The sequence below is a fragment of the Ambystoma mexicanum genome, chromosome 2p (assembly GCF_040938575.1).
Source record: "Ambystoma mexicanum isolate Mex_15411 chromosome 2p, UKY_AmexF1_1, whole genome shotgun sequence".
In the NCBI taxonomy this organism is placed as follows: domain Eukaryota; kingdom Metazoa; phylum Chordata; class Amphibia; order Caudata; family Ambystomatidae; genus Ambystoma; species Ambystoma mexicanum.
The window spans coordinates 1,213,274,720-1,213,302,100 of NC_090923.1; the positions used below are offsets into that span (position 1 = coordinate 1,213,274,720).

Genomic DNA, 27,381 nt, shown 5'->3' on the forward strand with positions numbered 1-27,381 from the left:
TCCCAGTGAGTCTGCAAGAAGCATGAGGAGTGTCTGGTCGTCACACTACTGCAGATGATGTGATGTGGCCGTGATGTGGCCCACCGGCGCGTGTGTGCAACATATTCGCTTCATCGTCTCGGGCAATAGCTGGGCGCTAGATTTATGTGGGCATCAGACCTGTAAAAGCTTCCAGGTCTATGGTGGTAACTCAACCTTGAGCTATAGAGCAGTCTGCAGCAAAGACATGACTGCTCTTTGAGGGTGGTAGACTATCGCAAGTGTCTATTGCGATAGCAGCAAGTCCTGGTCAGGAGTGTCACTGAGTGGAATGAGGGATTGTCTTCATGTGTGGGGGGGTGAAGAGCCCATTGTTTTTGATAGTTAAACCTATTGTTTGTGTTAACGGATCATTTCGTTTTCAGCAACTTGTTGGAATCCTTTTGACAACAAAATTCCTTTTGAGAACAAATGGGAGAGTACATGTATTCTTAATTATTTCATAAGATTTTCATTGCATTTTAAAATGTAAACTGAAATATTGTAAATTGTTCGAGCCATGAAGAATAAAACATTTGATTGTAATTCACATTGTCTTTTCCAGCGTGCACCTTGGTGTGAACAAAAGGCTAATTGTGTGTCTTTTTTTCCTTGTTTAGGTGCTAGCAAGCTGAATGTGGCGCGCACTGGAATCTGACCTGCCTGTTCACTGCAGACTCCACTGGCTGTTGGCAGCAGCTCAATATCAGGGGGGGTGTCTGCCTATCCAGATATGGGGTTCCACTTGCAAGCCAGGCGTTGTGGAATCAATGTGATTGCCTTTTTGTTCCTCCCACTGACATATGCAACAGCCAATGGCAAAGCTGACTTTCAGACTTTCGCGGTGGCAGATACCACGTTAACCCACTTGGCTGTGCACCGGGAAACTGGCGAAGTGTATGTGGGAGCAGTGAATTGGATCTACCAACTGTCCTCCAACCTGACCGAGATGAGGGCTCACATGACCGGACCCATCGAGGACAATGCCAGCTGCTACCCACCGCCCAGTGTACGTCTCTGCGCCCACAAGCTCTCCCCGGCTGACAATGTGAACAAGCTGCTGCTCATCGACTACACAGGGAAGAGGCTGGTGGCTTGCGGCAGCATCTGGCAGGGGATATGCCAGTTTCTCCGTCTGGAGAATCTCTACAAGCTAGGGGAGCCCCACCACCGAAAGGAGCACTACCTGTCCGGAGTGAGGGAGCCCGACACCATGGCGGGCGTTATCGTGGAGCAAGGGAAGAACCTCAGCAAGCTCTTCATTGGCACTTCCACGGACGGCAAGTCTGAGTACTTCCCCACCCTATCCAGCCGCAAGCTCATCAAGGACGAGGAGAGCGTTGAAATGTTTAGTCTGGTGTACCAAGATGAGTTTGTCTCCTCTCAGATCAGAATCCCCTCTGACACGCTTTCACTCTACCCTGCCTTCGACATCTACTACGTCTATGGCTTTGTCAGTAAGCAGTTTGTGTACTTCCTCACCCTGCAACTGGACACTCAGCAGACCATGCTGGACTCCACGGGGGAGAGGTTTTTCACCTCAAAGATTGTGCGCATGTGCTTGGGCGACCGTGAATTCTATTCCTATGTGGAGTTCCCCATAGGCTGCACCAAGGACGGCGTGGAGTACCGGCTGATACAGAGCGCCTACCTGAGCAAACCGGGTAAGCGGCTGGCCGAGTCGCTGGGCATCCCAGAGGATGAGGATGTACTCTTCACAATCTTCTCCCAGGGTCAGAAGAATCGCTCCAACCCGCCCAGGGAGTCTGTGCTGTGCCTCTTCACCCTGAGGGAGATCAATGAGCGGATCAGGGAGCGCATCCAGTCCTGCTACCGGGGAGAGGGCCAGCTCTCGCTTCCCTGGCTGCTCTTCAAGGAGATGTCCTGCATCAGCACGGTAAGACAACATTTTATATCAAAGCTCACAACTTGAAATGTGACGTCCAACTGTGTGAAGTGTGTGCTCCTTTGGTCGCCTTTATCAGTTAAAATATTTAAGATTTATTTCCTAATATTTATGTCTATGTGAACTATTGAGTATTTAAAGCAAGATTCTCCTCGAAAGAGTTTAAGTCCCTCAGTGCTCTTAAAAGCAGAGATTAGGTGGTTGCACATTGGCAACGTGGGCCGCTAAGGGACATAATCACCACCATCTACTACCATCTACCACATCCTTGCAAATCTATGACCTATGTCAGCAGGATATTTACCCTGTCTGCCTAGAATGTATAAATGTATAAATGTATATGTCTAACCTGTACCTTCATTACCCCTGTAACTAAGTTCTTCACAAGTAACAACGCCTCGATGCTCAAGGGCTGTTTGTGCGCTATACAAATGTAATAAATAAATATTTCCCTGCCACTTAATATAATGTTAATGGCTGGGTCTGAAAAGCCGTGCTATGGATATACATGCTCACTTGTTCATCAGCGCTCCATGCCAGGGGAGGGAAATTATTGGTGGGGCTCGATTCTTACAGGGTGAACAAGCGAAGAGGCTATAGTTTTAAAACTGAAATCTCCTTTTTGCAAAGGTGGCAATTTACCCCTATGCCCATCCAGAAAGCCTGCAGGTTTTCTGACGCAGTGGGGCCACGCTCCCCCAGGGCATGGAATGGCGGTACGGGTGCTGGGAGAGGCATAGTGGGCGCTCGTGGAACTGTTCATGGCGGTCCGAGTTCAAGAAGGCGGAATTCCTAGAAGTCTTTGGTGGGCTTGTCACCATGAGGGCCTGGAGCATTGCCTTTGATGCACTGCCAAAGACTCCCACCTCTTGAATCCTTCCCTTCCACATGCTGCTACAGGAGGCCTCAATTAAAAAGAAACTTGTTTTCTATTTTCCCCATTTCCATTCGTTTTTTTTTTCTTTTCCATAAGGGAATGCAGTGACCTGGCCTCACCCGCTTGCTTGGGTTGCATCTGTAACAGCTGATGCTAGTTTGGTGGTTTCCCCTCCTTTCAGAGAAAGGTCAAAGTTGCCTTTGACCTGTTTCCTGTTTTTTTCCCACCTCGCACATGCCTGATGCTATTTAATTTGATTTCTTTTTTTGTTAAATCTTATTGGCGCTTTCTTTTTTATATTTTTTTTTTCAGAAGAATGCATGCCATTTTTTCCTTCTAACAATTTTTAAAGTTTGGCTCAAAATGTTGAGGAATCAAAACAAATCAGTACCTATTGGCCGTTTTAAAAGCTTTGACTCCTAAACAGAAAAGTCACAAGACACTGTTGGTGCTGCCACCAGATCTAATGTTGACTGTGTGCCTGCACTGCCAGTGCTGTGGCAAAGGTTGCCTTCAATGGGGGCAAGCCAGGATGCTCCACTGACTATAGATGGGGCAAGGCTCTCTGTGCCTGGGAGTGTGGGTCAGGGGTGCCTGGCTTCTGAGGCCAGACCAACACTTTGTAGGCCCTACTGTTTGGCTTTAATGCCCCCATGAACTCTCTATTCTTCAACCCCCTCGCATTCAACTTATTTAGATGCTGCGCCATTTGCTCTCATTCAAAGCCAAGAAGCTGTTGAGGTACAAAGTAAACACCTGGTACAGCTTCTACCACCCTGTCCCGCTCAGGATAGAAGTTCCTCACTGCAAATGCATTTGTCACTCAAAACACAACTCACATACACAAGTGATTTCTGCAAGACAAAGTCCCTTGGCACCAAGTGATGGCGCTACACATGGCTGTGCCTTACAGAGGTTAAGCACACCGACAAAACTTTACCTCTCCGTCTTGGGGTTTGGCGTGCTCTTAGTCCTATGTCTCTCCTGGTTGGCTCTATGATGCACTAAGTACATTTTTGGTGCATTAAGGGGGCAGTATGTTAGGCCAGGGGGTTCCTAAAGGCCAAACCTCGGTTCTTTTGCTCAGATGCCTGATCACCCAATCTTGGAAGGCGCTCATCAGCCCATTTTTCCAGCTTCCCCTGTTCAACCCTTGATCCTCCCCTATGTACCCCAAAAGTATTCTTCGGATTAAGGATGATTACTTTCTCAGAGACCAGGTGCCACATTTATTTGGAAGGAGGACGACTTCACCAAAGCCCTTTAAATGTATGCATTGTCTTGTTGCGCTAGCGGCTCCATGTTTTCGGAAGGCCCTTGCTTGAAAGTAGTACATTGTTAGTACCACTTAGATGTGATGGCGGTACTTAGAACGCATTCTTTGCTAGTTGCTGCCCTTCACACTCCTTTAAAGGGACCTGCTGCGTGTCTGGAGATGAAGCATCAGCTTTGGGCCAGGTCGAGGACAAGAAGATGGCAGAGCCATCTCCTGTTCCTCCCTTAGTCCGGTTGGCTGCCATTTAATCCACTTCACCGAGCGTTAGCGCACATAACCTGTATGTAGTGTTGCTGATGATGACCTCTACACCTGCTCCCACTGGTGTAAGAAATACTCCATCTTCGATCCTCGGCGCCTGCTGCTTGTTCCCTTATAAAGTATGACGATGGCTTTTTCTGATGGGACGATTCCTCCTTCGGGGTCGCGGTTTTGGCAGGAGGTTTTGAGCTCCTTGATGCATGCCTGTTACCATTTGTAGTTTTCGTGGCTTCTTTCATAGTTGGTTATTTTTAAAAGGGAGCTTGTACTCCCCAGCCTCCCAACCCTACCTGTTGTCGGCAGGACATGGTGGCTCATAGGGCAGAGCTCCACTCTCTGCATCGCCTTTCATCCCAATCACTCAGTGCCTCTGCTTTCTGTTTTAGGGAAAGACCGCTTGCCACAGGGCTTGGGCGTTGTGGCTTGTGTTTGCGCTTTAGCTCAGCCGTTCTTTGGCGCACATTTATCATTAAAGCTAAGTGGGCCTTCTCCATAGCTCCTCTCTTGGTGGTCTAAGCTTGGGAAGGCTGTTTCTGAGTCTTTGGGTGGTCTAGAGTGCAGGGCCATGGAGGGGTGGGATACCAACCATCAACTGGCGGTCAAGCTCCTGCAGGCCCCACCTGTGGGCTTGGGCACCATGTTTCCTGCACTACCATGGCGAGATTCAAAGTACAGTAGAGTTCAGCGGATCCAAAATTGCTACATTCATGAACTTCAGGTCCAATATACAGATGCGCATAGACTGTTAATACGTAACTGTGCGTAAAGAATAACTTGGCGGTAGAATATTACAGTAAGAACTGGAAAGGGCAACGCCACAGCAGGCCCACCCCGGATTCTTTCTCTCGCTGAACCAGTGATTTGAGTTCGGGATTTGAGTCTCCTGCTTAATTACAGTGTTGACAATCCCGCTTCTTTTTATATAGCGGCTAAAAGGGCCAACTGTTGCCATTAAAAAGCCACAAGCAAGGAATACCAAATGCCACACATTCCAGATCAAATTATACAGAGAGGAGTAGAGCAATCTGACCATGTTGCTTTTTTAAGGGCTTGCAGAGTGACCAATGAGGGAGCCTGTCTCTGCACCCCACCAGGATAGAGGGGCGGGAGGGAGAACGGTAGGCTGGCAGTACTGAAGCCAGCCTTATCGTAAGTGGGCCTCGACCACACATCAAAGGCCTATGAATAGACCTGCTCAGGAGTCGGTTTATGAATGAGACACTTTTTTTCTTACCTAAGTGTTCTTGGCATAAGGGGTTCTTGAAAGGCACCCACTTTGCATTTCAGGCCTGGACTTCAAAGGGCCAGTAACCATGAGAGTGCACCGCGACCCATGGAAGCCTCTACATCCAAGCGTCCTCCCTGCACAGCTCAGCTCAGACCTTCGTATTGACACTATTCTAATGGATGCAGAACTCTACAGCTTCCTGTGGAATCTCCTGAATATTTTAAATAATGTTTTGCTAAATCTGATTCCTAGCAATGTTGGAGGGGTGCCCTCACAAAGGCATGTTTGTGCGCAGGGATGTTTTCCGCTCTTCACTGCAGAGCATGGTTAGTGGCTGTTTCTGCTGTAATAGTGCTTACACTTTGCTTTTATAGCCAGAAAATGTGATGGGTGGAAGGTTATGAATTAAATGTAAACCACCGGCAGTGCTCTGGGTCCCTTCCACTCGAGGTTCTTTTATTTTTAACCCATCTGTGCCATTGTAGAAGGGGGTTGCTGTGAGGAATTGGACCATCCGCACGGTGGGTGTGCGCGCACCTGGGCTTTTTTAAAATTTGAAATGAAATTGAATGATGGTAGATCAACCTGGAAAATGTGTGGGGCTAATCCACACACATTTTCCTATGCTCACCGCATGACATGCACATAGACCTGTGTACTCTGAATGGACACAGCCTGCAAGCGCCATACCCCCACCCCTAGCATATTTACTTGGGATATGACATCCAAGGTATATCATGTCATCTCAGAAAGGGGAGGGCAAAGCTTTCCTGCTGCCATGGCCAGCCTAATTAACTATCAAAGGCTCCATGGAACCACCCTGTCCTTTTGTTAAGCACTGCAGTGTGGCAGCAATTAACATACTGAGTATAGTTCAAACAGGCCCACATGGGGCCTGGCTGCAGAGGCTAAAGAAAGGAGACGGGAAACCCCCAACACAACTTTGATGTGCACTGTGTGAACCTGAAGCCAGCTTCCGCCCCTCAGTATCAAGAGAAGTGACCTGCCATGTCTGGAACTGTGTTTACAGTAGGCAACTGCCACAGGGGACCCTATTTGGAAATGTAAGAGTATGTGGTTTGATGGAGACCGAAAGTCTGTTCTCGCCGCAGTTTCAAGGGAGACCTGCTGCTTTAATCACTAACCACAGAGCTTCATTAACTAGAGACCATTTGATCCACAACAGACAGGAAGATGGGTGGGGCTTAGTATCACATGTTTTCACCCCTTTATTTTTTCTGTTACAAAAGCATATAGTTATGACCCCATGTATACAGGAGATTGGTAGGGGACCAGGATTGGTTCATTAATGTAGGCTTAGCCTACACCAATTACTGTAGCCCATTTGGCTTTAAAAGAGGGCCAAGCTCTTTTGGGCAGATCTGAAGACTTCACAAGGAGTAACAGGAAGAACTAATTTTGGACCCTGGCTGAAGGTACAGTCTGCCTTACAGCTTCTGCCAGTGAAGGAAGGCCTGGATTTCCAAACAGGAAAGCAAGATCCCTCACCTAAATATCTGAGCGAACAGAGAGATACTAAATCCAGAGGGCCTTCCAGCAACTCCAGAACTGGTACCCAGCCAGCACACAGCTTGCCCTGCTAGGCTCTGCAGCAAGCTTCCTAGGTAGGCAGTGCCAGAGAGTCTCTGAACCAAAACAAGGACAAGGCAGTTGCCTGTAACACTGCCCTCCGCTTCGGGCCGTTCACCTTAAAGAACGACACAAGCCCAGTGAAGAAGCTAGGAGGAATGCATCAACAATCGTCTACAAGTGTCCGCCTTAAAGGATATTTTCGAGCCAGTAGAGCCCCTCGAGCTGCAACTGACTGCACCACTGACTGTTGTCATGTCACAGTCACTAACGTAGTCCGAGACCCCTTAGACCAGTGCTTCAGACCCTGCAACCAGCACTGAGACAATGATTCTGGACCCCAGGAGCCTTCCGTCCGGCCTCGCTCGCCGAGCTGCCTGCCACCTGATACTCGCAGTTGTCTCCCGTCTTGAACTCTGTTGCAGAAGCTGCAAAGCATCCTGAAACCTACTCTACACTGTTGAGCACCAACAACTTATACAAGCACAAAGTACATTTTGGTTCTGTCCCGCTGGTCCTTCTCCGAAGGCCCCTCGTGACATTTTACAACCCATTGCTCCCTTTATGTTGAAACCAAGTATCCTTGAACTATTGCGGTAAATTACTTTGCTGACTACCCTCATGTCACTATTGAGTGCATCCTTTTTCCTTCTTTGAAACTCTCTCCTCTGCATTCCTATACACAGTAGTTTGCATTTTGTAGTGTGCTAGAACTGTCTGTTGAATAATAATAAAGTAGATATTTTTGTACAACCTTGACCCAACAGTTCCTTTTATCATTGGGTAATTGTATTTTCACTGTGTTGCAACTAAACCAACGATCCACAAGCTTGCAGAGATAATCTGCCATTTTTTCCACGTCACCACAAGTGGACAAGGAGGTTTATAATTTGCTTCTGTTTCCAATCTGTTTGGATCCCTTCTGGTGTACTGGAGGTGTGAGGCTTATTGTGATGGTTTAGAATCCGATATTCATCCCTGGAACACTGGTGCCCCGGAAGTTGGTTCGTCATAGGTCCAGCCATACACAAATTGGTATGGTAGTGCCAACAATGGCAGAAGTCCAGCTGGATCCTCTGTGCCCCCATATGCAAGCTACCCCAGACATGTTTTTAGCCTTATAGGCTCTCATCAGGGAAGTTTTTCTTGGATAATTATGGTGCAGCGAGGAAGGCACTATAGCAAGTATGAAGAAGGACCTCGGACCAAAGGATATGTTATCAAAGTCTGACGAATCAATTTCCGGGGCAACAGTGGTCCAGGGATGAATATCAGTTTCTAAACCATCAATCAACAGTACACCAGGAGTGATCCGAACAGATTGGAATACAAGTGAATTATAAACCTCCTTGCCCAATTTTGGTAACGTGGACGGAACGGCAGGCTCATCTCCGCAAGGTCGTGGATCAAGGTTGTATAAAAATATCTACTTTATTAATAATACAACAGATCGTTCTAGCACACTACAATTACAACCCACACTTTAAAGTAACACAGAGCACAGACAGTTTCACGAGGGAAAGGGATGCACTCTGGATACTGACAGGAGGGTAGTCTGTAAAGTAATCAGTCTTACTGTTCAAAATTATTCGGTTCCAGCACCAAAGGGCTGTACCTGTCTCTAGGGGCCTTCGGAGAAGGACCTGGGGGGCAGAACCACAATGTACCTGGTGCTGAAGTTCTTGGTGCTCGACATCATCGAGGCGGTTCCAGGGCGCTTCGCAGCCCTTGAGACAGAGTTAGTGGCGGGGGCCAACTGCAGGTACTAGGCAGTTCGGCAAGCGAGGCTGGGCAAACGTCTGCAGGCTGTCCGACGAGGCAGCTCAGGGCCAAGAATCAATGTCTCTGTGCTGGTTGGTGGATCTGGAATGCTGGTCGAGGCTGCTCAGATGGCTCTGGTGACTGCGGTGTGACACCAGTCAGCAGGGCAGCCAGATGCGGTTTGAGAACTCGGCTGTCTCGAAAATGTCCTTAAAAGATGGACACTGGGTGATGCTTGTGTGGCACTCCTCCTAGCTTCTTTGCAGGGCTCATATCCTTTCAAGGCAGACAACCCAAAGTTCAGGAGAGTTATTGCAGGCAACAGCCTTGTCCTTTGTCCAAAGACTTTCTGGCACTTTCCACCTAGGAAACTTGCTGGTAGAACCTAGCAAAGCAGGCTGTGTGCTGGCTGGGTGCCAGTTCTGGAGCTGCTGGACGGGTACTCTGAATCCAGTATCTTCATCTGTTCCCTGGGAGATGTTTAAGGGAGGGATATTGCTTCCCTCTTGGAACTCCTGGCCTTCCTTCACTGGCGAACATGTAAGGTAGACTGTACCTTCAGCTCATCCTTCTTTTTACTTACTCCTTTCAAAGTCTTCAGATCTGCTAAGTGAGCGGTTCAGCCCTCTTTTAAAGCCAATGGGCCCTAGGGATTGGTGCAGGCTAAGCCTACATTAATGAACCATTCCTGGGTCCCCACCAACAATCTTCTGTTATGCATGAGGTCAGGACCAAAGTGCTCAGCAACAGGACAGAAAAGGGGGTGACAACATATAATGAAGTTCTACCCATCTCCCTTTCTGTTGTCGACCAAAGTGTCTCTCTGGTCTGAGCCCTCTGTGACTCATGATTAAAGCGCAGGGTTCCCTTGTAGTGTGTGCTGAGAGCAGACTTTCTATCTCCCCAAAACCACATACTTCTCCCCTCTGAAAGGGGTCAGCTCTGCAGGGGTTTGCCTATGGTAAATAGTGGACCCAGACATGCATTCCACTGCCTTTCATACAGAGGGGTGGGGGAACTACCTTCAAGTTGACACATTGCATACCAAAAGGGCATTAGCCCCATCTTTCCTGTTGTATATTCTGGCAACCAAGCCCCTGCAGGCTTGCTTCAATTATCTCTCATTAGTATGCACTGCCACCAGCCAGAGGACAAAGGAAAGCAGATTCATGAGGCCTTTGATATTTAAATTAGGCTGCCCATACTGGATGAAGGTGTGCCTTACCTCTCCTGGAGATGCTTTGATGTACCCGGGCCTGACGCATTCCAGCTGAATATGACCGGGGAAGACCGCGCCTGTAGGCTTTGTCTTCCTGGAGTACATGTGACTATGCGTTTTGTGCGGGAAGCAGATGAACTGTGTGTGGAATGGCCTCGCACAGTCCTCGTTGGTCTCCCATCATTCTGTTTCACTATTAAAATGTTTTTAAAAAGCACAGGCGAGCGCACTCTCCCCGTTGCGGATGGTCGAATTCCTCACACAAAGGGTATGTTTTCACTTGAAAAAAAATACCTTTCTTGCTCTATTGCTAACTGGGGGGGGATTACCTTCCTAACCCAAACTACACGAAGGTGCTCGCCAGTAGTCAAAATAAGAAAAATGGTCCTCTGTCCAAACCTATCCTCTAAACTGGCCCCTACAACATAGAAAATATATAAAGGAAAACTAGGCAGAGTGTCCTGTCTTCCGAGTTATTCACCCCAATCTCTCTCAAGGCTTCCAGGAATCATTCCTGGTTTCGCATCCAGTGCATATGCATAGAAAACAATTCTGCCTGGTTTAAGTTCTTGACCATGTGTCAATGTTCCAACAGTTTCTCAAGTTTACAAAATAAAGTCTCAAATTCCTGAAAAGATCAAATGTCCAAGTTGTTGAAGGTGGAGGGGATACCTCCTCAATCCCTCCCCATCACTTGGGTGTGGTTTCTACCCAATAGATTCACATCTTGGTTGCCTCTGTGTTCCTCAAATTTGTTCTTCACTTGTCTTATTTGGCCTCTCTTGAGCTTCTCTGTCCAAATTAGTCACTTATCTCCCAGGGGTATTTATAACCCCTCTTTCCATATCCCTCTTAGGTCTTGCTAGTTTCTTTGAGCTGTTTGGCTGATTACAATATCCTGGTTTCTTGGGCTCCCGTCACTCTTACTGTTGTTTCTTTCTCTCTCCCCAGGCCTTTATACGCCCTGGGTATGGGGTTAGGGTAATCCTTGCTCTTTCCCCTTTCGCTCTCTGGTCTCTCCACCACCTCCACTATGAGCAACCCAGGTACCTCCTATGTCGCCGGGTTTGCTCTAATGAGGTGGCATCTGCTCATAGCAGTGACGTTCTCCATGGCTTTCTGGCGTTCCTGTCTGGACACAAGCAAGTGTTGAGCTCCACTCGTCTGTGTTTCTCTGTTCCTTGGCTCCCTCGTTGCGAGTGGAGGATTCATGCCTCCCTCACGGTTTGGGTTTGATATTGTTTCTCGGGCCCTAGGCCCACCACATCCTTCACATGGTCGTGCATCCAGATAAAGCCAGCGCTTCTCGCTGACTCCGCACATCTGTGTGTCGGGTCAGCAGGGTGTCTCTCCTTCTCCTGCTACTCTCCGCATCACAGCCAGCTCTGCTGTGCACGTCAGAGGCTCGCCCCTGTGTATTGCCTCTCCTCCATTCAAGATGATTGCGCCTTTATTTTTGTGTGTGACCAAAAGGAGCATGTTTATGGTCAGCTGTCAAGCCCATGTAGAGACCAGCATTGTCTTGAGTCAAACATCCAAAGACACTTTCAGTATTCTTTTCAGTCCCACAGCTGACTGCAACATCTGTTTTCTCGGATTCCCAAGCATTCACATAATGCCTTAGTTGGATGGAGTTCCCCATAGGAATTGGGAGTCCTTTTCCCCTGAAGAGGAGGCACTCCCAGTGTGGTCATGCTTGCCCAAACCCTTAGGGAGGTTATTGCCGAGCTGGTTAACCTCCATAGCCTCAAAGAGGGTGGCTCACCCTTGGGTAGAGCGACGAATATCCAGAATTCGTCACAGCACCCACATAAGGAGACAAAGTATAACCACAAAATGTCATGGTTAAAGGTTCTGACTTAATCTCTGGATAGCTCCCACACCACTATTTTTAAGCCTGTCTGTGCCTTTGCAGAAAGGAATCCTCCACATGCAAAGCAGACTAGTCCTGCCACCAATGGGAGCCCTCCAGCCAGAACCGCTTGGCACGTCCCCTCGGCAGTGAAACAGAAGCACCCCTGACATATTTTTCAGCTTTTTTGGTTCTCGTTTGTCTCCCTATGAGATGGTATACCCAGACATGGCTGCCTTGCATGCTGCGCCATAGGGAACAAAGCAGCACGTCACTGAGGAGGCCTAACCAGGCCGAAACATCTGTGCAGCTGCTCTCGTTTCCATGCAGAGGTGACTCGGGCGGTGGGCTAGGCTGCTCCAATTGGTGGCAGTACTTGGCCAGTTTGCATATATCTTGTATCCTTGTGTCACATAGCCACCACTTTTTTTGGTTATATACACTTGGAATTTTTCATTTGAGCTAACGGCAACTCGCTGAAATGTAATTCAATGCAGTTATTTCACCTAATTCTAGTAAAGCAAAATGTTTTTAAGCACATTTGTCCTCCAGATAAATACACATTTGCTTTTGTTTCGATGTGAATTGATATCTCCTTTTCTGTTGGTTAATGGTCAAAGCCACCACTCTTCTTGTTGCCTGCAAGAAACTCATTTCACCCTTTATTACATTACTCTTCTTTGATGCTTAGTTGCTTTGTGTCTGTGTTTTTCCGTTTCGGTGTCCTTCCTGCCCTTTCCATATGTTTTACAGTAACCCTTCCATTGTTAGTATGAACATCCATCAATGGTTTTAGAGTAGCTTGTTTTAAAAATGTTGGAGTTTTGTCTGCACCACAAAGAGGGTGTATGTAGTTCTATACATTTCATTGAGTTTGTTTTTCACGGGGGTCCATTTAATTTTTAAACAATTCCATTAAAATATATGAAGAGATCTGATAGGTCATCATTTTGTCTCCTGCATAAGTTATGGCCCTTATAAGAAACGTTTTTGTTTTGTTCCTTGAGGTAGAAGCCATGTTTATTCAGATTTTCTTTAAAAACGATGTAGGCCTTTTTAAAGGTGGAAGTGCGCGAGAAGTCTTCTTTGCTGGTAGGCGGTGCGGCTAGGCCTTCTGTGCCCACTTGAAGATCTGACAGACATCACCCAAGTGCTTGTGTACACATACTCCTTAACCCACTTCCATGTTGTAGCGCGCCCGTTCCTGTTGGTTCAAGTCTGGAATTTGCACGGGGTTGCAGCTGTGTCCGACCTGTTGAGGGATGCCAATCTCACGGGCCTTCATGTCTTGCCTGTGCCCGGCGACGAAGCCAGGTACATTAAGTCCTGTCTTTCTTGCTTGTATCACAGTTAAGTGCATCTCAAGTTGGGTGTACACATGGCTGCCCATTCCTCTTGGTCACTCCTAGGTGCCTCTGAAAACCCTACACCCATATGGGAATTAAACTGTCTAGACCTACAGTGGAGAGGCTGGAACCTCAAAGCATGGGTGCAACAAACATGACCCAAACTATCCAGAGAGGGCTCGGGGGTGGGGGGAGAGTGGGGGGTTGTTCTTGCACTTTAGGTCTAGTAGCTCCTTAGGCTACCTTTCATGACCCCTCCCATTGTGCCAGCACCACCTCCGTTGTTTGTCGCATGAAAGAAGGCAAGGTTGCAGCTACCCAAGCTTAGGACTGGATTCTCTCACATCTGTAATAGGGTTACGCCTGGAGCCCGCACCATGGTCAGTGGGGACCCCCACCAGCCCATAATTTGAGGTGACTGGTATGTGGCAGACTGTCCTAGCCGCCAGTTATCACTAAAGGTTGCATACATACATACATACATACACACACATTTCATTAAAAATAACAATTACCTTACCTGCTCACACCCTCAAGCTGCCCTGCCATGGAGCACCGGATGTCTTGTCCCATCCCCTCCCATCTGCAGTATGAACACGCTGACTGACAGGAGAGGACTCCTTGCTTGTAAGTGATAATGAGGAGGTGGCTGGGGCCAGACTTATGACACTCTGCTGCCTCTTTACTACGCGCTGCGTTTGTTGTAGAGCCAAAGGTCGTTTCTACTGATTCTACAGAAGAGGGGGGTTTCTCTGATGCTTAAAGCCAGGATTGTATTTTTAAAAATCCTGCGTCTCCTTGTCCAGCAGATATGAATTCCTATTACACCAGCCAGGTGTGCACGAGTTTTCAGTCCTGCTATTTTCTTATTTGCGGTTTCAGTATAGAAAAAGCATCTGTCTAAAAAACGTTTGCTTTCGTTAAAATAGATTTTCTGGTGTAATGTGGTGCAAGTTTGTTTTTATTAAGTGTAAGCTGTAAAACAGTCGCACTGCAGTCTCCTCAAGGAAATTCACTAAGAAGAGTTTACATGAGGGTTAAAACCAAAATGATATATTGGTGTAGTTAATGTTGGTGATTCTAGGCACCTCAGGGTCTTTTAATTAAGATGAAACTTAAATGCATGCTTTGTGTGTCAATAACAAACCTGTACTCCTGGTGTCCTGTCGGCTCCGAGTTGAATTCCGCGTATGAGAGACCGCGCAATCGTACTGTGGGGCAGTGCTGTCCAGCAAAAGAGCCTCTGTTTTTAAACTAGACGTGCTACCTTGCCGCCTCTCCTTGAGTGATAGGGCAGTTGGTGTCCGAGGCTGGAATGTGGACAGGTCCCTGTAGACGGCGTCCCTCGTCTGCTCAGACGTGCCCCTCGGCCACGTGATCTAGGCTGCGTGTGCTCTGCTGAGTGAAGGGAGAGGCTGGCTCGGGATTCTCGGCGCCAATCTGGGGGCGGGAACACCTCCACACGGTGCCCCCTGATTGAGACATTTGCCTTGTGCAGTAATTGAAGCCACCTGTCAGCTTTTTGTGGGAGAATCTGTAAATTATGACGTGACCTTGGGGAAGGTGGTCTCAGCGGCAGGTGACCCCACACAAAACGTACATTGTGCTTGTGGGAGGGGCAGCGCAAGCTGCCCGCCTGGAGTACACTCCCCGCTCAGGCTCTGTTAACATCACAAATTATTCATCACACACACTCGAAATAAATTCAAACACCAAATTGACTCGGAGAAAATATAGAAGCTACAACTTCGTTTGCCTTTCAAAAGGGGCACGGACAGTCAACGTTGTACATTTGGAAAACGGAGCAGAAAGGGGTTGACCGGTTTCGATGACCTGGGTTATTTAGGTCCTCATCTTCGGGACCAGTAAGTTGTGAGAAGGTGGTTTTCACTGCGATCCGTGAATCACGATCTTAGCAACCGTCCACAACACTGCGATAACCCAAGTCATCAAAAACCGGTCGACCCCCTTTCTGCTTCCATATCCTTTGAGCAGTAGGGATGTCCCCTTTTAATTAGTACCCTGCCAAGTGGCTGGTACATGGAGCGCTACATGCATTGCTCCTTTCTTGTGGTTTGCAAGATTTTTAGATAATAAATAGCACCAACACATCTATCAAACATCTTGCTCTGTGGGTGAATAAAATGAACGTTATCCGCAAAAATTCCCCTCTGGAATGTTGAATGTGAAAGAATCGGACACTAAAGGTTGTTCTTCATTGTTTGCGCAATTATGTTTTTTTGCCTGGACACCTCAATAAACATGTTGGTTTGAGCACAGGGACACTTTCTCTCCTCTTTTCTTTTAGGTAGGCTGCGCATCAGCGCCGACCTAGGGACCCCACGCCCTGACAGTGATAGGGTGTGCTTCTACCTTGGGTCAGTGCAAGTTGCTCTACAGATTAATTTCTACATCAAATGATATTTTACCCATGTGCATGCCCTTAATGGCAACAGCTCTCAAAATGGCCGTCCCTCAGGACTCATCAATGACTGCCATTTCCTATCCGTCTTAGGTACCTGGTTTTGCGATGCCTTGACACAAAGCCTGTAATGGGCCTGTGTGCCAAGCAGTCTATTAAATGAAACAAAGGAATTGGAGCACCTATGAAGTAGCACAGTGCCATGCAACACTGGCTTATCACCGGCAGGGCTCGAATTCCCAGCATAGGACAATAAAAAAAAAAAAAAAAAATTGTAAAAAAAACTGGACCGCCACTTTTTTTTACTGTCCCGCTGGGGACACTTCAGGCCTCACCCATCATTTAGGCTACACCCCCTTGCTACATCCCCACTCCGACACCCCCTCGATTTCTCACCCCACTTAAAGCATGGTCTGCATCGTTTACGTTTTGAGAAAGAATGACCTAGAATTGGGCTCGAAGGCAGCAGAGGGTGACTGCGTTCTGCAGTGATCTTTTGAAATGGTGGTGTGCGGCAAACCAGCTCCAATTCCAGGCCCTGGTCCGCTCCTTGACCATGCCCTAGTCCAGCAGGCCTGACATCTGCTGCTTCCGATATTAATTTAATGGGAAAACCGTTTAAGGAAGGGCCGATTACAGTAGATGGTGTATACGAGGGCGCGGACGCAAGCCACGTGTGTGAAAGGTAAATGTGAGAGTTTTAGAGGATAATGTTATTAAAGATTGATTTTTGAGCAGGACCGGCTCTTGGAGGTGCTTAGCGGCGCTAATTAAATTCCTTTCCTCGATAACTGCCTGCCGTTGACACACTGTTCCGATCCGCAGAGAGGCGCTGGCCTTTGATCCACTTACCCATGATTAAAAGGCTCCGCTGCTTATTGTCGGCTCTTCTGAAACCCACTTAAAGTAATACCTGTTGAGCGAAGATACCGCTTGGAGGCGGCGGGTGGTGTGGGCCTTTCTTCCCTGTTTCCCTTTCTACCTGCTTGCCAGGTAGTGCCATTGGACGTGTTTTGGGGTATTCAGAGAGGCGTGTTGGGCTGAAGGAAGCTGGGAAGATGTCCCAACAGGTTGGTGCCTCCGAAATGCTGATAGGCCTGGCCTAGTTGGTCTTCTGTCCAGCAGAGCCCAACTGGTGACTGACTGCAACAGCCAGCCTTTTTAGAAGGCATGTTAAGATGCCTCCTGCTTTTTGCTAGGGGACATCCTACCGCCATTAGAGACTGCTCAGGTTTCCACCCCTCCGTGTGAAATGCTGTCTTACGACTGGAACATTTCTGTGATTGGGTGACAATGTGTGTCTGTGTGCATCAAACGGTGCTGTCTTTCTTGCTTTGCTTGTGTGCACGCCTTGACTTGACTGAACCAGGCATCTAGCAGTCCGTTTCTGCAAGTGTTTCTCGTGATTTGAGGTCTAGCTCTTGGGAGAGCAGGCACCGAAGATTCGGGGCCGGTTAGGTATTTTGTGAAAGGGGAGTGCATTAACATGGGGCCCGGCAACCTCTTATTTCCAAAGCAGACACGGACTATCTAAAATGTTCTCCCGGTGCCTGGGAGCTTTGGAACACCCCGTCTACAGATTCCTTAACATTTGTTTTGTGGGGCAGGCCCACACGGTCTGAAATTGTTTCATTTGAATACAAACATCCCAACAAGTTCTGTTTAACATCTTATGATAGCGTGCATATTCTGCTGTAGCTTTCATTGCCCATTTCACAAACCAGACTATGGGAAGTTTTCCAATATGGCGAGTATGTCAATGGAGCCCCTTGAAGTCTCAAAGGTGCCCTGTGTTGTAACCTAAATCCCAAGGGCGTGGATGGTGGAGCTTCATTCGGCATCTCCTGCCATGATCCATGTCCCTTTTTAGTTTAGTTTCCTTGTGCTGTTTTTTTGTTTGCAAGGCCAGCCGCAGCATGTGGCATGCTTTAATTTGCAAACCCCTTCTGGGATTTGAAGAGCATTGCCAGGCGGTAAGGCGATCTGTGTTCAGTTTTCTGTATGGGGCATTCTGTGGACACATATTGGGGCACACATCTGTAAAACCCAGGGCATATGCAGAAGGGTCCAAAGATGTGCTTGGGTTTTTGGGGACTCCCTAACATATCAGAACAGACTGATCAAAAGCAGGGTTGTGGCGAGGAACTGTGATTGTTTGTTGTTTTCGTGTCACCAGAGTAGGCTGGGTATTGAGCTGCACCCAGGCATTAGTGCACACATTTGTGAAGTTGGCAGTGATACAAGAGGAGCTTTTGCTGGAGTAGGGTCACACTTTTCCTTAACACATCAGCAAATTGAAGAGGTCTTGCCATAAAATAAAGCGGAGGTCCGTTACCGGGCCAGCTGTGCATGGGATCAGGACTTCCTCTTTGGGTGTTTGTTAAAGTTGCATGCAGAACCCAACTGTTTGTGCACGGCAGCGGTGTCATCGAACCTATTGAGTGGTGGTCTCCAATAGTTATAACTCAACATCCCAATGTCGCATACCCTTATGTGCGGACCTTAGAGATCTCAACAAGGCAATGTGAATGGATGGGTATCCAGTTCCCAGCCAATGAGCTTCGAGCCATGGGCACAGGAGGTTGGTTGTCCACGCTTGATCTAGCGTATGCATATCATCATACGGATTTCCATCCTGACTCGCGACTGCTCGGTTTCTTCTTCACACTCTGGATGTGTGTTTTTACTGCTGGATGTCTTTTGGTCTGGCCTAGGCGTCCGCTGTTTTCCAGTGGGCGATGGAGGATTTATTCATGCAGATATCTGGCGTGCGGTTTTTCCAAGATGACATTTTGATTTGCGCCGAGTCTGGAGAGCAGCGTGATGCCCACTGCGCAAGGTTTTGAAGATCAGATGGAGCATGATTAACAAACAGTTCAAGGGAAATACCAGATTAAAATGCTGCCAGATTAAAATGCAACAAGTACCTTATCTGAGTCATTTATATATTAAAACTGGCCTTCACACTCGCCCAGAACTCGTAGATGCCATTCTAAAGGTGGAGTCTCCATTCAGGAAAGACCACTTAAGATCCTTTCTGGTTCTGCTAGAATATTGTAAGTTATTTAAGAAATTGGGCAGTAAGGTGTCCATCCTTTGTGACTTGCCGCAGTCCATGCTTTGCAGCCAGATGGCGTAGGCACCCAATTTACATAGATTCAATCCTACGGCTAAGACTTTTTAAAACTGTTGATACTCCAGGGATTGGGGGGGCTTTCCTGAACCAGGTGATGGAAGGGGTGGCGAGGAGGGGGAGTCCCTATTGCGTTCCCATCTAGGGCCCAGGGATGAGTGAACATTATTTATTCTACTATTGAGAAGGAGGCGTGTGTGGTGCTGTTTGGCATCCAAGTACTGTAGGACATATTTGTCGGGTGTTCTGTATCTCACTCAGAGTGATCAGAAGCATTTGCAATACCTTTTCTCTGCGAGGGTGTCTGGGTTGGGATACACCCCGTATTGCCAGGTGGCTGACATCCGTGCAAGAGTTTGACTTTACAGTTCTGTGTGTTCCGCTAAGCGAGAATCCCGTGGCAGTTTGTTTGGCCGAACATCCAGCTAAGGATATTAGTGTTGGAAGGAACCTCGTAGAGGAATGGGTGGCAAGTGTGGGTGACACTGTACCAGCAATTTTTGAGAAATTGGCAGTGGTAGAAGTGTACTGGAAAAAGTAGTGGAACTGTGGTCTCGGCAGAGGAGAGGGTAGGTGGAAGCAAAGCGCAATATGTGACGAGGTGTTGCAGCCGCGGCATTGCAATAGTCGTAAGTGACTAGCAACTAAGGCTCCTATTACAACTTTACGCTTGCAAAGGGACATGAATGGACAAATCCTCTATATTGAATGATGAATATGGTTGTAAAAAGTAGAGGAATGGTAAACAAACAAAAAAAATCAAGTAGTGGAACACCGCTCCCGCTCACTTCGATCAATGGAAATTGGTGTGGATGGACGTGGTACATAGAGAAGGTGAGTTAACAGGTCATGGGTTATCCTGATCCAGGGTGGCTGAGAAAGATCCCCAGGCTGTCCAAATGTCTTCAAGTTAAGGATGAACTGTGCAAATCTGAATTTGTTTCATTCATTGTGGTGGGCATTTAGTGCCTCCCATGGACCTGTAGAGGAGATGGCATGGAATTGACCCACAGGAGGCTTTAAGGTAGAAGTTAAACCAAGCAAAATTTGAGATGTACATTTTGGCAGCCTGGTGTGGATGCAATGGTCATGTATGTAGGTGCATCTTTATGCGTGTGCTCGAAGTAACCAGTCTCTTACAACTCGTGAACAAGAAGGAACCCCAGTGGTGGTTCCCGGGCTCTGTGTGTGGGGAAGGCTTGCCATTGATTTCATGTGCCCCCGAGTGTTTTAAGCAGGCAACGTTGGATTGCCATTGTCCTTGCGTATTACAATTCGAGGTGGGTTGGGATGGTTTTTGTGGACATTACCATTGCAAAAATCATAGTGTGTTTGGACAAGGTTTTTTCAAGAGCAGTTTATCAAAAGTGCCTTTTATTGGCTAATGGTGCCCAACTAGTGTTGAGGGAGATGGAGTTTTCTGATGGAGAACGGGATTACAATTAACAGGACATCTTTGCACAATCCCGATGTAATCCTACTAATGCATTAATGGAATCTGTGCATTCCGCGGTTAAAGAGAATTTGCCGTTGGCGCATGCCGGTGGTCTTGATTGGTTCAAAATTTTGCACAAGATGATGCTGGCCTATAGACCTTGCATTGCAACAGGAGTGCTGCCATTAGTCATGTCCTTTGCCGATATGTGCCCATGTGAGGCCGGAGGTGACACAGGACCGCGAGAAGTCTTAAAGTAAATATAAGGTGGTACACGACACCAGGGCATGATGTGTGGCTGGGAGGAGTCTTGGTGGCAATGTAGGACATGTTGTTGGAGTGCCTAGAGGACATCCTGTGTTGTTTTTTTTTTTAGACTTTTCAGTGCCTTGGGTAAGAGGCAGGTGGTGGCTGTGGAAGGGTGGAGCAAGAATAGTGTGGGGTTTTACTAAGGGGTTCAAGTGCTGTTGGTGTGACCAGTGAAGGGTGTCGGCGGTGAGCTGCCCACTGAGCCCTTCGTAGATTAACAGAGTATGTACGGTGGCAAGACCCTTAGGGGACGTGTGGATTGAGTCCAGTGGTGGCTTCTCCTGCACCTGTGGTTGAGGGGGAGATGCCATCGAGAGATGCTTCTGCAGGCCTTGCTGGGGAGAGTCCGCCTGGGGATTCTTAAGGGGCTCTTGTGGGAGAGTGTGGTGTGTGCTGTTCAGTTTCTACTCTTATTGGAAGAGTGCAATCTCATTTCAGGCATTTCTGGGATTGTATGTTGTATTGAGGGTTTTCCCTCATTTTATAATCCAGCAACATCTCTCATCAGTCCTTCAATTTTGTGTAGTACTAGAATTGCAACCATATGATTCTGTTTTCCTAATATCTTTATTTGTATTAGCGTGTATATTTACGCAGTGCATTTATTTTCTTGTGTGCACTTGTTCATGCCTTCCTATCTATTTGTGCCTTTTTTGTTTTATTGCAACATCGGCATTTGTTTTGGGTTTTTTGTTGAAGCAGGGGCATGATGTTGGAGCCTCGTGCCCTGTGAGTGTAGTGGCTGCGTACTAATTTAGTTCTATTCTAGAATGCTGGTTGGAGGTGGGTGGCAGCCTCACCGATGCCTGAGCGAGCTGAAGGCATTGTGCCGGGGCGCTCTACATTTATATGCTAAATGCACGCGACTTAATGTTGCCTGTCCAGGTGCTGGTAGCACCATTCCACTCTGCCATGGATTGTCACCTTGCACACTCTTCACCTCCGGACCACCTTCTGGGCTGGCGTGGCAGCCCCAGAAATATTATTTGTCCATTAGCCTGCAGTGCCAACAGTAGACACTAATTGGTTATTTATAACGCGTTTAATACCCAGAGGTTTCAAAGCACGGACCCGAGGATCGAAGCTGTGTGCTCCGTGTCGTCTTGCTTCCAAGGCGAGCGTGTTGCCCCTGAGCTATCCTCCCGAGACACTGCGTGTATTTGTAGCTTACGTGTCTGCCAGGATTGTATAGCATACTCTGGAGCCCCCATGCACCCAACAATACTCGATCTTTATTTATAAACCTGACTGGGGGGAGGGGGGGTCACAGAACGTATATCATCTCAACACGTACACTCCTTTTCTGCCTCTCCCTAGACTATAGTCTATAGCCCGCATTGCACACTAATACAAGCATCTCTCCCTGTGTCTGCAAACTCATCTCCTGCGTTCCCCCTCTTCATATGGCTGCCACTGTTTCCTCTGCAGTGCAAACATGTATGCATTCCACTGGGTAATCAAGTCTGTTTCCAGTGAGTCTGCCTGGCGCAGCATTGGCTTATGGCCACATCCATGTAATTGTAGTGTGGCCCACTTCGGCTGACCTACACTTTCACCAAATCACTTTTTACCGATTTAATTAACTATTTGCCACAAAATGCGGATGGTAAGTTGGGGTACGGTTTATATGGGGATGGGGGGTTGTAGGGAGTGCGCGCGGGGGTCTCCCCCCTGCATTTTTTGATTTTAAGAAAAAGTCGAAAAAATCAATTCAAAAGAATTCACCAAAATTGAACTTGAGCACAAAAAAACAAGTCGGCAGGCAAACATTCATAGAACTGTAATTGTCGCTGCAGAGAAATAATGGTGCAGGCTTCTGCCCTCACGCTACTGGCCTCAGCCTCTCTTCACGTGCTCCAGTGCCTGTAGCTGTTTTATTCTTTTTTTATTTTCCCCCTTCGCTATACATCAGTAAAGAGCATTGTAAAGGCACCTTATCCTATGCCTGCCTCTGCTCTGTTATTGTAAGTCATTTCAGCTGAAAAGGACATCCTGTTCTTAAATACAAAAGGCAACTACTGGTAAAACCTTTGATTGGATAGGGCTGTGCCCCTTTGACACACTGGATGGTAATACCCAGCCAGGTTTTCAGTTCAGCCAGCAATCTATAAGGTGACAAGCATACGCATAAGGCATCCCGCGGGCGATCATTTGTACACGCGTTGGTTATTCAGAGAACAAGGTGTATTTTACATTTCACAAACTCAACTGTGCGGGTTCCTGGTTCATTCTCGCTACACCCCCTCCCTGGGGTCTCTGACAGTTTGCACACTGCCCCATCTGTTGTACACGGCCTCCCATGCGTCCTGTCATTTGTACTCCACATCCCCATCCCCATGAAAGGCTCGACCCTTGCCCCATGACCCCCAGGAAGGATTGATGACCCTGTCCTGTCGAAGAGAGCACGTGCCCCAGGCCCCTCGTGTTGCCTTTAAACTTCAGGGCTCTGTCTCTGAGTGCTGACTGATGCCTCCCTCCCCTGGAGCCCTTTCTTCCATGTCCACTCTTTGCGGTTCATGTTGTGGGCTAGAAACCCTTTTTGGCACCCCCTATGTGACCTCTCTCCCTTGAAAGTCAGACCCTGCCGTGTCATGTTCTGTGACACTGCTTTTGGGCAGGACTCTGGGGGCACGGGGAGCAGGGGTCTCAGGGTGACTTTCGTACAGCACATGATGAAAGGAACTTGAGATCATTGTTGGGCTCACAATGGCACTTTCTTTCTTAACAAGTTCTTAGTCCATGTTGGCAGATTAAAATATTAGTTAAAGAAACTGCATTCTCTGAAAGCAGGACTTCCACAAGCAGTGTCGTGCTGGCGATGTGAGGGCACAGTTTTTTTTTTATCGCAAATGTCATACCCAAATTGTATTCGTCCCTGAGTGAAGTAATTACATGTTGTCGTTGGTGTCCTGTTGTCTACTGAGCTTTCCTGATGCTTCGGTGGACCTCTCTATATTTTTGTCCTACTAGCTTTCCCAGGAGGTGGATGGGATTAGGTAATCTCCCTCCCCCCCCCCCTCCCCAGAAGCTTCAGATGGGCGCAGGGCTGCTTTAGTCCTCAGAGGATACTTGATGCTTGCATGAATTATAATGTAGCGGCTGATCGGAGAAAGTGCGGTGTGCAAAAGAGTTGTGCAGACGATGACGCACAGCAGTTTTGTCCAAAGCGTACCCGAGGTTTGCATGCGCCTAGATATATACGAATATTTCACCTGCAGCGCTGCCCTCCCAGCCTTCCTGCCTGTAGCTAAGCGTAGTTAATCTACAAATACACAAAGGGTACCTGGTGTGAATCTATGGTCCTCCAGGTGAGTATATACATTAATAGAAAGAAATCGACCAATAGTGATCTGTTTGATGAATTATTGGAAATTTATAACGAAATTAAATGAATATTTTGTATTGGTAAAAGTTGACCAGTGCACCTTTCAAGGGTCCTTGGAGGAGAACCGCACACTTGTACTTGGGAGGAGGGGGGGGGCAGCTTTGTAGTCTCCAGCAGACAGTGATGGCTAAGTGTGTGGGGAAGGGCCTTGTTGGGCTCAGGTGGTGTGAGGGTTAAGTTCCATCAACACAATTAAACTGCACATGGGGGGGTGCTTAAGGGCCCCACCCGTTTCTGTTTTGCAGATTTATAGTGTGGTATGCACATGTTCAGTCTGAAACAGTTGTTGCTGTTTGGTAGGAACAGTTTCACTGTCAATTACAGCTGTACAATAGCGAGGTCAACAGTTCGCCCTGATACAGAGGCACAGCGCTCCCTCAGCATAGTGTGAGAGTGAGACCCCGCCCCTTTTCCTTACCCCTCAAACCTCAGTTTAAGGACCTGCTCCCAACCCTTCCCAGAGGTGTGCAGAGACGGATGCACGGATGGCTTGAACATATCTTGCCTGCTTTTTTAGTTAAGAGCCAGGTTAGCTTCTTCTGCAACACACGCCAGGGAACACTGTTTAACTGTTGATCACAAAGATACCATTTGAAGGAATTATTTCTAATGTAATATTTAAAAAAAGAAACATTCTTGCATCCCTAACTTAATGCGAAACACTTAATTTTCTTAGTGAAGTAGTCCTTAGCTCACCTCTCGCTTTTGTTATTGGAGAAACATTAAAACCGATTCGATCCTGCTTGGCAGGACCTTAACCTAGCTGCCACAAAAGAACAAACTGTGACCGTTTACCTTACATCATGACTCTAAGAACTTCTTGTTTGTTTTGTGCCATCCTGGCCTGTTTCTGCCAAGTGTTGAACGTCCTGCATATGTAGCGCTTGTTATGCACGGTAACCCACTCCTGTCCGACAATCCCACCAAATAGTTACACATCTGTGCAGCTTGTGCTCCTCTTGGGTTTGACGTTCTACAAACATGTCTGAAAGGGAGGATAAAGTAACCAACAGCTTTTCCACTTTGACTTTACCAGGAGGGGGGGGAATCCACATTTGCATAAGGGGTCGATAGTTGCACATGGCAGCAGAGGCCTAGCCAGGATTGTCTAACAAGTGGGGCCTGAAGCTAATGTAGTTGGGCCCACCGCAGTGACATTAACATCTGTAGATGCCCAAACAGTGCTGCTGAGTGGGCATTTACACATTTTGCCATGCTCGTAGTGGGGTATGCCAGGCATGTTAGAAGGCAGACTGCAACCGCTGTGGTGTTCTCTCTCTGAAACCCAGTGGTCAGAGTTTCTGCTTCTGGACCCAAAAGCATGTCTTTTGAAATGTGATCCACGGCCTGTAGGCCACAAAGCTTGCTCATGGCCTCATGCAAGTGAAACTAGACGCATGAAGTTAAGTGGCAGTGATTCCGATTGCCACACAGTGTGACATAAGAGAACAATTAGTACATTCTATTGTTTCCATCTCTGGAAAAAGTATGACTCAAACAGAAATGTATCACTTTATTCCAGCCCCCCCCCCCCCAGTATGGAATGTACATGTTGCTGCCTGGCTAAGCCTGCCTGGTCCTAGAGCACAATGTCCCAATTGCCACGCACCCTAAAGTGCCCTTACTCCTCAGACAGGACATTGCTCTCCTGCTGTTGTGCAGCCCTGGGCAGAGTGGAGATTTCTCAGTTCTGCGCACCAGGATGAGCATCCTTCGCTGGAAGGTTTCTCCAAGGAGCCCAGTGGCCATTTTGTTTATGGAGTATCTTGGTTTAGTGATTCCAAGAACCGCTAAAGCTGCAAGTGCTTGCTCTGCTGGAAAAGGTGGGCAAGGGAGATGGACTAGTAAGCTGGGCTTGAAAACCCACCAAGTATATGGCCAGGTTCCCTTGTTAGCTGCCTGCATGTTCTGGCACTCTTTGAAGTGCCTAGAGGGCAGAATCCACTCAACGATTTTTGGTGGCTAACTTGCTGCACTGCGCCTCTGCTGGCCGATTGGGGCAAGTTACGCTATTCTCTTGATGGTTCCGCCAGGGCGTGTGGGGCCAGATCCCCGAAACCCGAGGTAAGTCACTGGTGCGGGAAGAAGTACTAGCACAGAAGGGTTTGGAAGGGCCACTTGACTGGCTTCTGTGTCAGACGAGTAGAACACATCTTTGTAGCTGAGTCATGTCATCAAAGCGCGGTGCAGAGAACTCAGTAGGAGCTAGACAATGGCATCACCATGTTGGCATCAGTCAAGTGTGCCCAGGATTTTATCACCAGGCAGTGGAATCCGAAGACATTCTAAGTGTTGAGATGCCTCCACCAAGTACCAAGGAAACCGAGATATGCAAGTCTGTGCACATCTTTATCGCCGGTAAAGATTTTTTTCAGGACCGGAAGACGTTGGTCGTCATCTTGAAACCTGAACTGTAGTGTGACGAAATGACGACTGCTCTGTTGGAGTACGGGAATTAATATTGGATGAAACCCCTACTCAGCCCCACACTAGGGTTAAACCAGCAGTGACCCCAATAATAAACATGAAACTGGCACAGCCCGAGAGGTAGAGCTCCTTCAGGGGGCCAAGATTCAAGTGCAAGCAATTAGCCAGCCATAAGTCACTCGCCACCTCCATTCTAAACATACACACAGCAACCAATGTCTTACTCACCAAGAATCAAATATCACTAGCCAAGGGCTAGTGGCAACTACACATTTTGCACCCAGTCTCCTTTGCCTCTTTGGGTAGAGTTGGCTGAGCGCAGGTCACACACTTCAGGAGGGGGTGTGAGTTGGCACAGAAGCAATCCGAAGAATAGTGCTGGGATACCAACTTAGATTGTCCAACCAAAGTTCTATAAAATTAGGATTCTTTAATGAAAATAAAAAAGAAACCCAACTAATAAAAAAATGAATGACCCACTCATGTAAGGGAAGCAAAGAGAAGGCAGACTTTGGAATAAAGGGGAACTGTGGGTTTTATTAAAATCCAAGAGGTGAGCCCCTTGGTAACTGAAAAAAAGACCCTTGGGCTACTCTACGCCAATTCCTTCTTTTATCTGCTTACACCAAAGACTCTTTTTCACCCTGATGTGGCTTCCCTTGGCCTGGCAAAGTCTGCCCTTTGAAGTACTGGACATCTCCATGTCCCATGGGGTGGTTCCTGCCTTTCTGGGAGACGTCAACACTATTGTAGGAAAGATGAATGCTTTTTCAAGGACCAAACCCAAATAGTTTGTTGTGGGTAAATCTTAGTCCCAGACGGTGTATACAAAAGAGAACCCGACTAGGAGGGTCACCAGTATCCATCTGATGACAAAATGACATCAATATGCTTTGGCTAATATTTGAGTCCCAGCGATTACCATGTCAAACCAGA

At 47.6% G+C, this 27,381-nt stretch overlaps 1 protein-coding gene across 2 annotated transcripts in view; it reads left to right on the top strand.

Annotated features, from left to right (window-relative positions):
- PLXNA3 (plexin A3) overlaps positions 1-27,381 on the top strand; it is a 677,771-nt gene that overhangs the window by 105,842 nt on the left and 544,548 nt on the right. For both annotated transcript variants that reach the window (XM_069645473.1, XM_069645474.1), the window contains exon 2: positions 639-1,915. In XM_069645473.1, coding sequence (XP_069501574.1) covers positions 752-1,915 — 1,164 coding nt within the window. In that variant the 5' untranslated portion in view covers positions 639-751. The remainder of the gene's footprint in view (positions 1-638; positions 1,916-27,381) is intronic.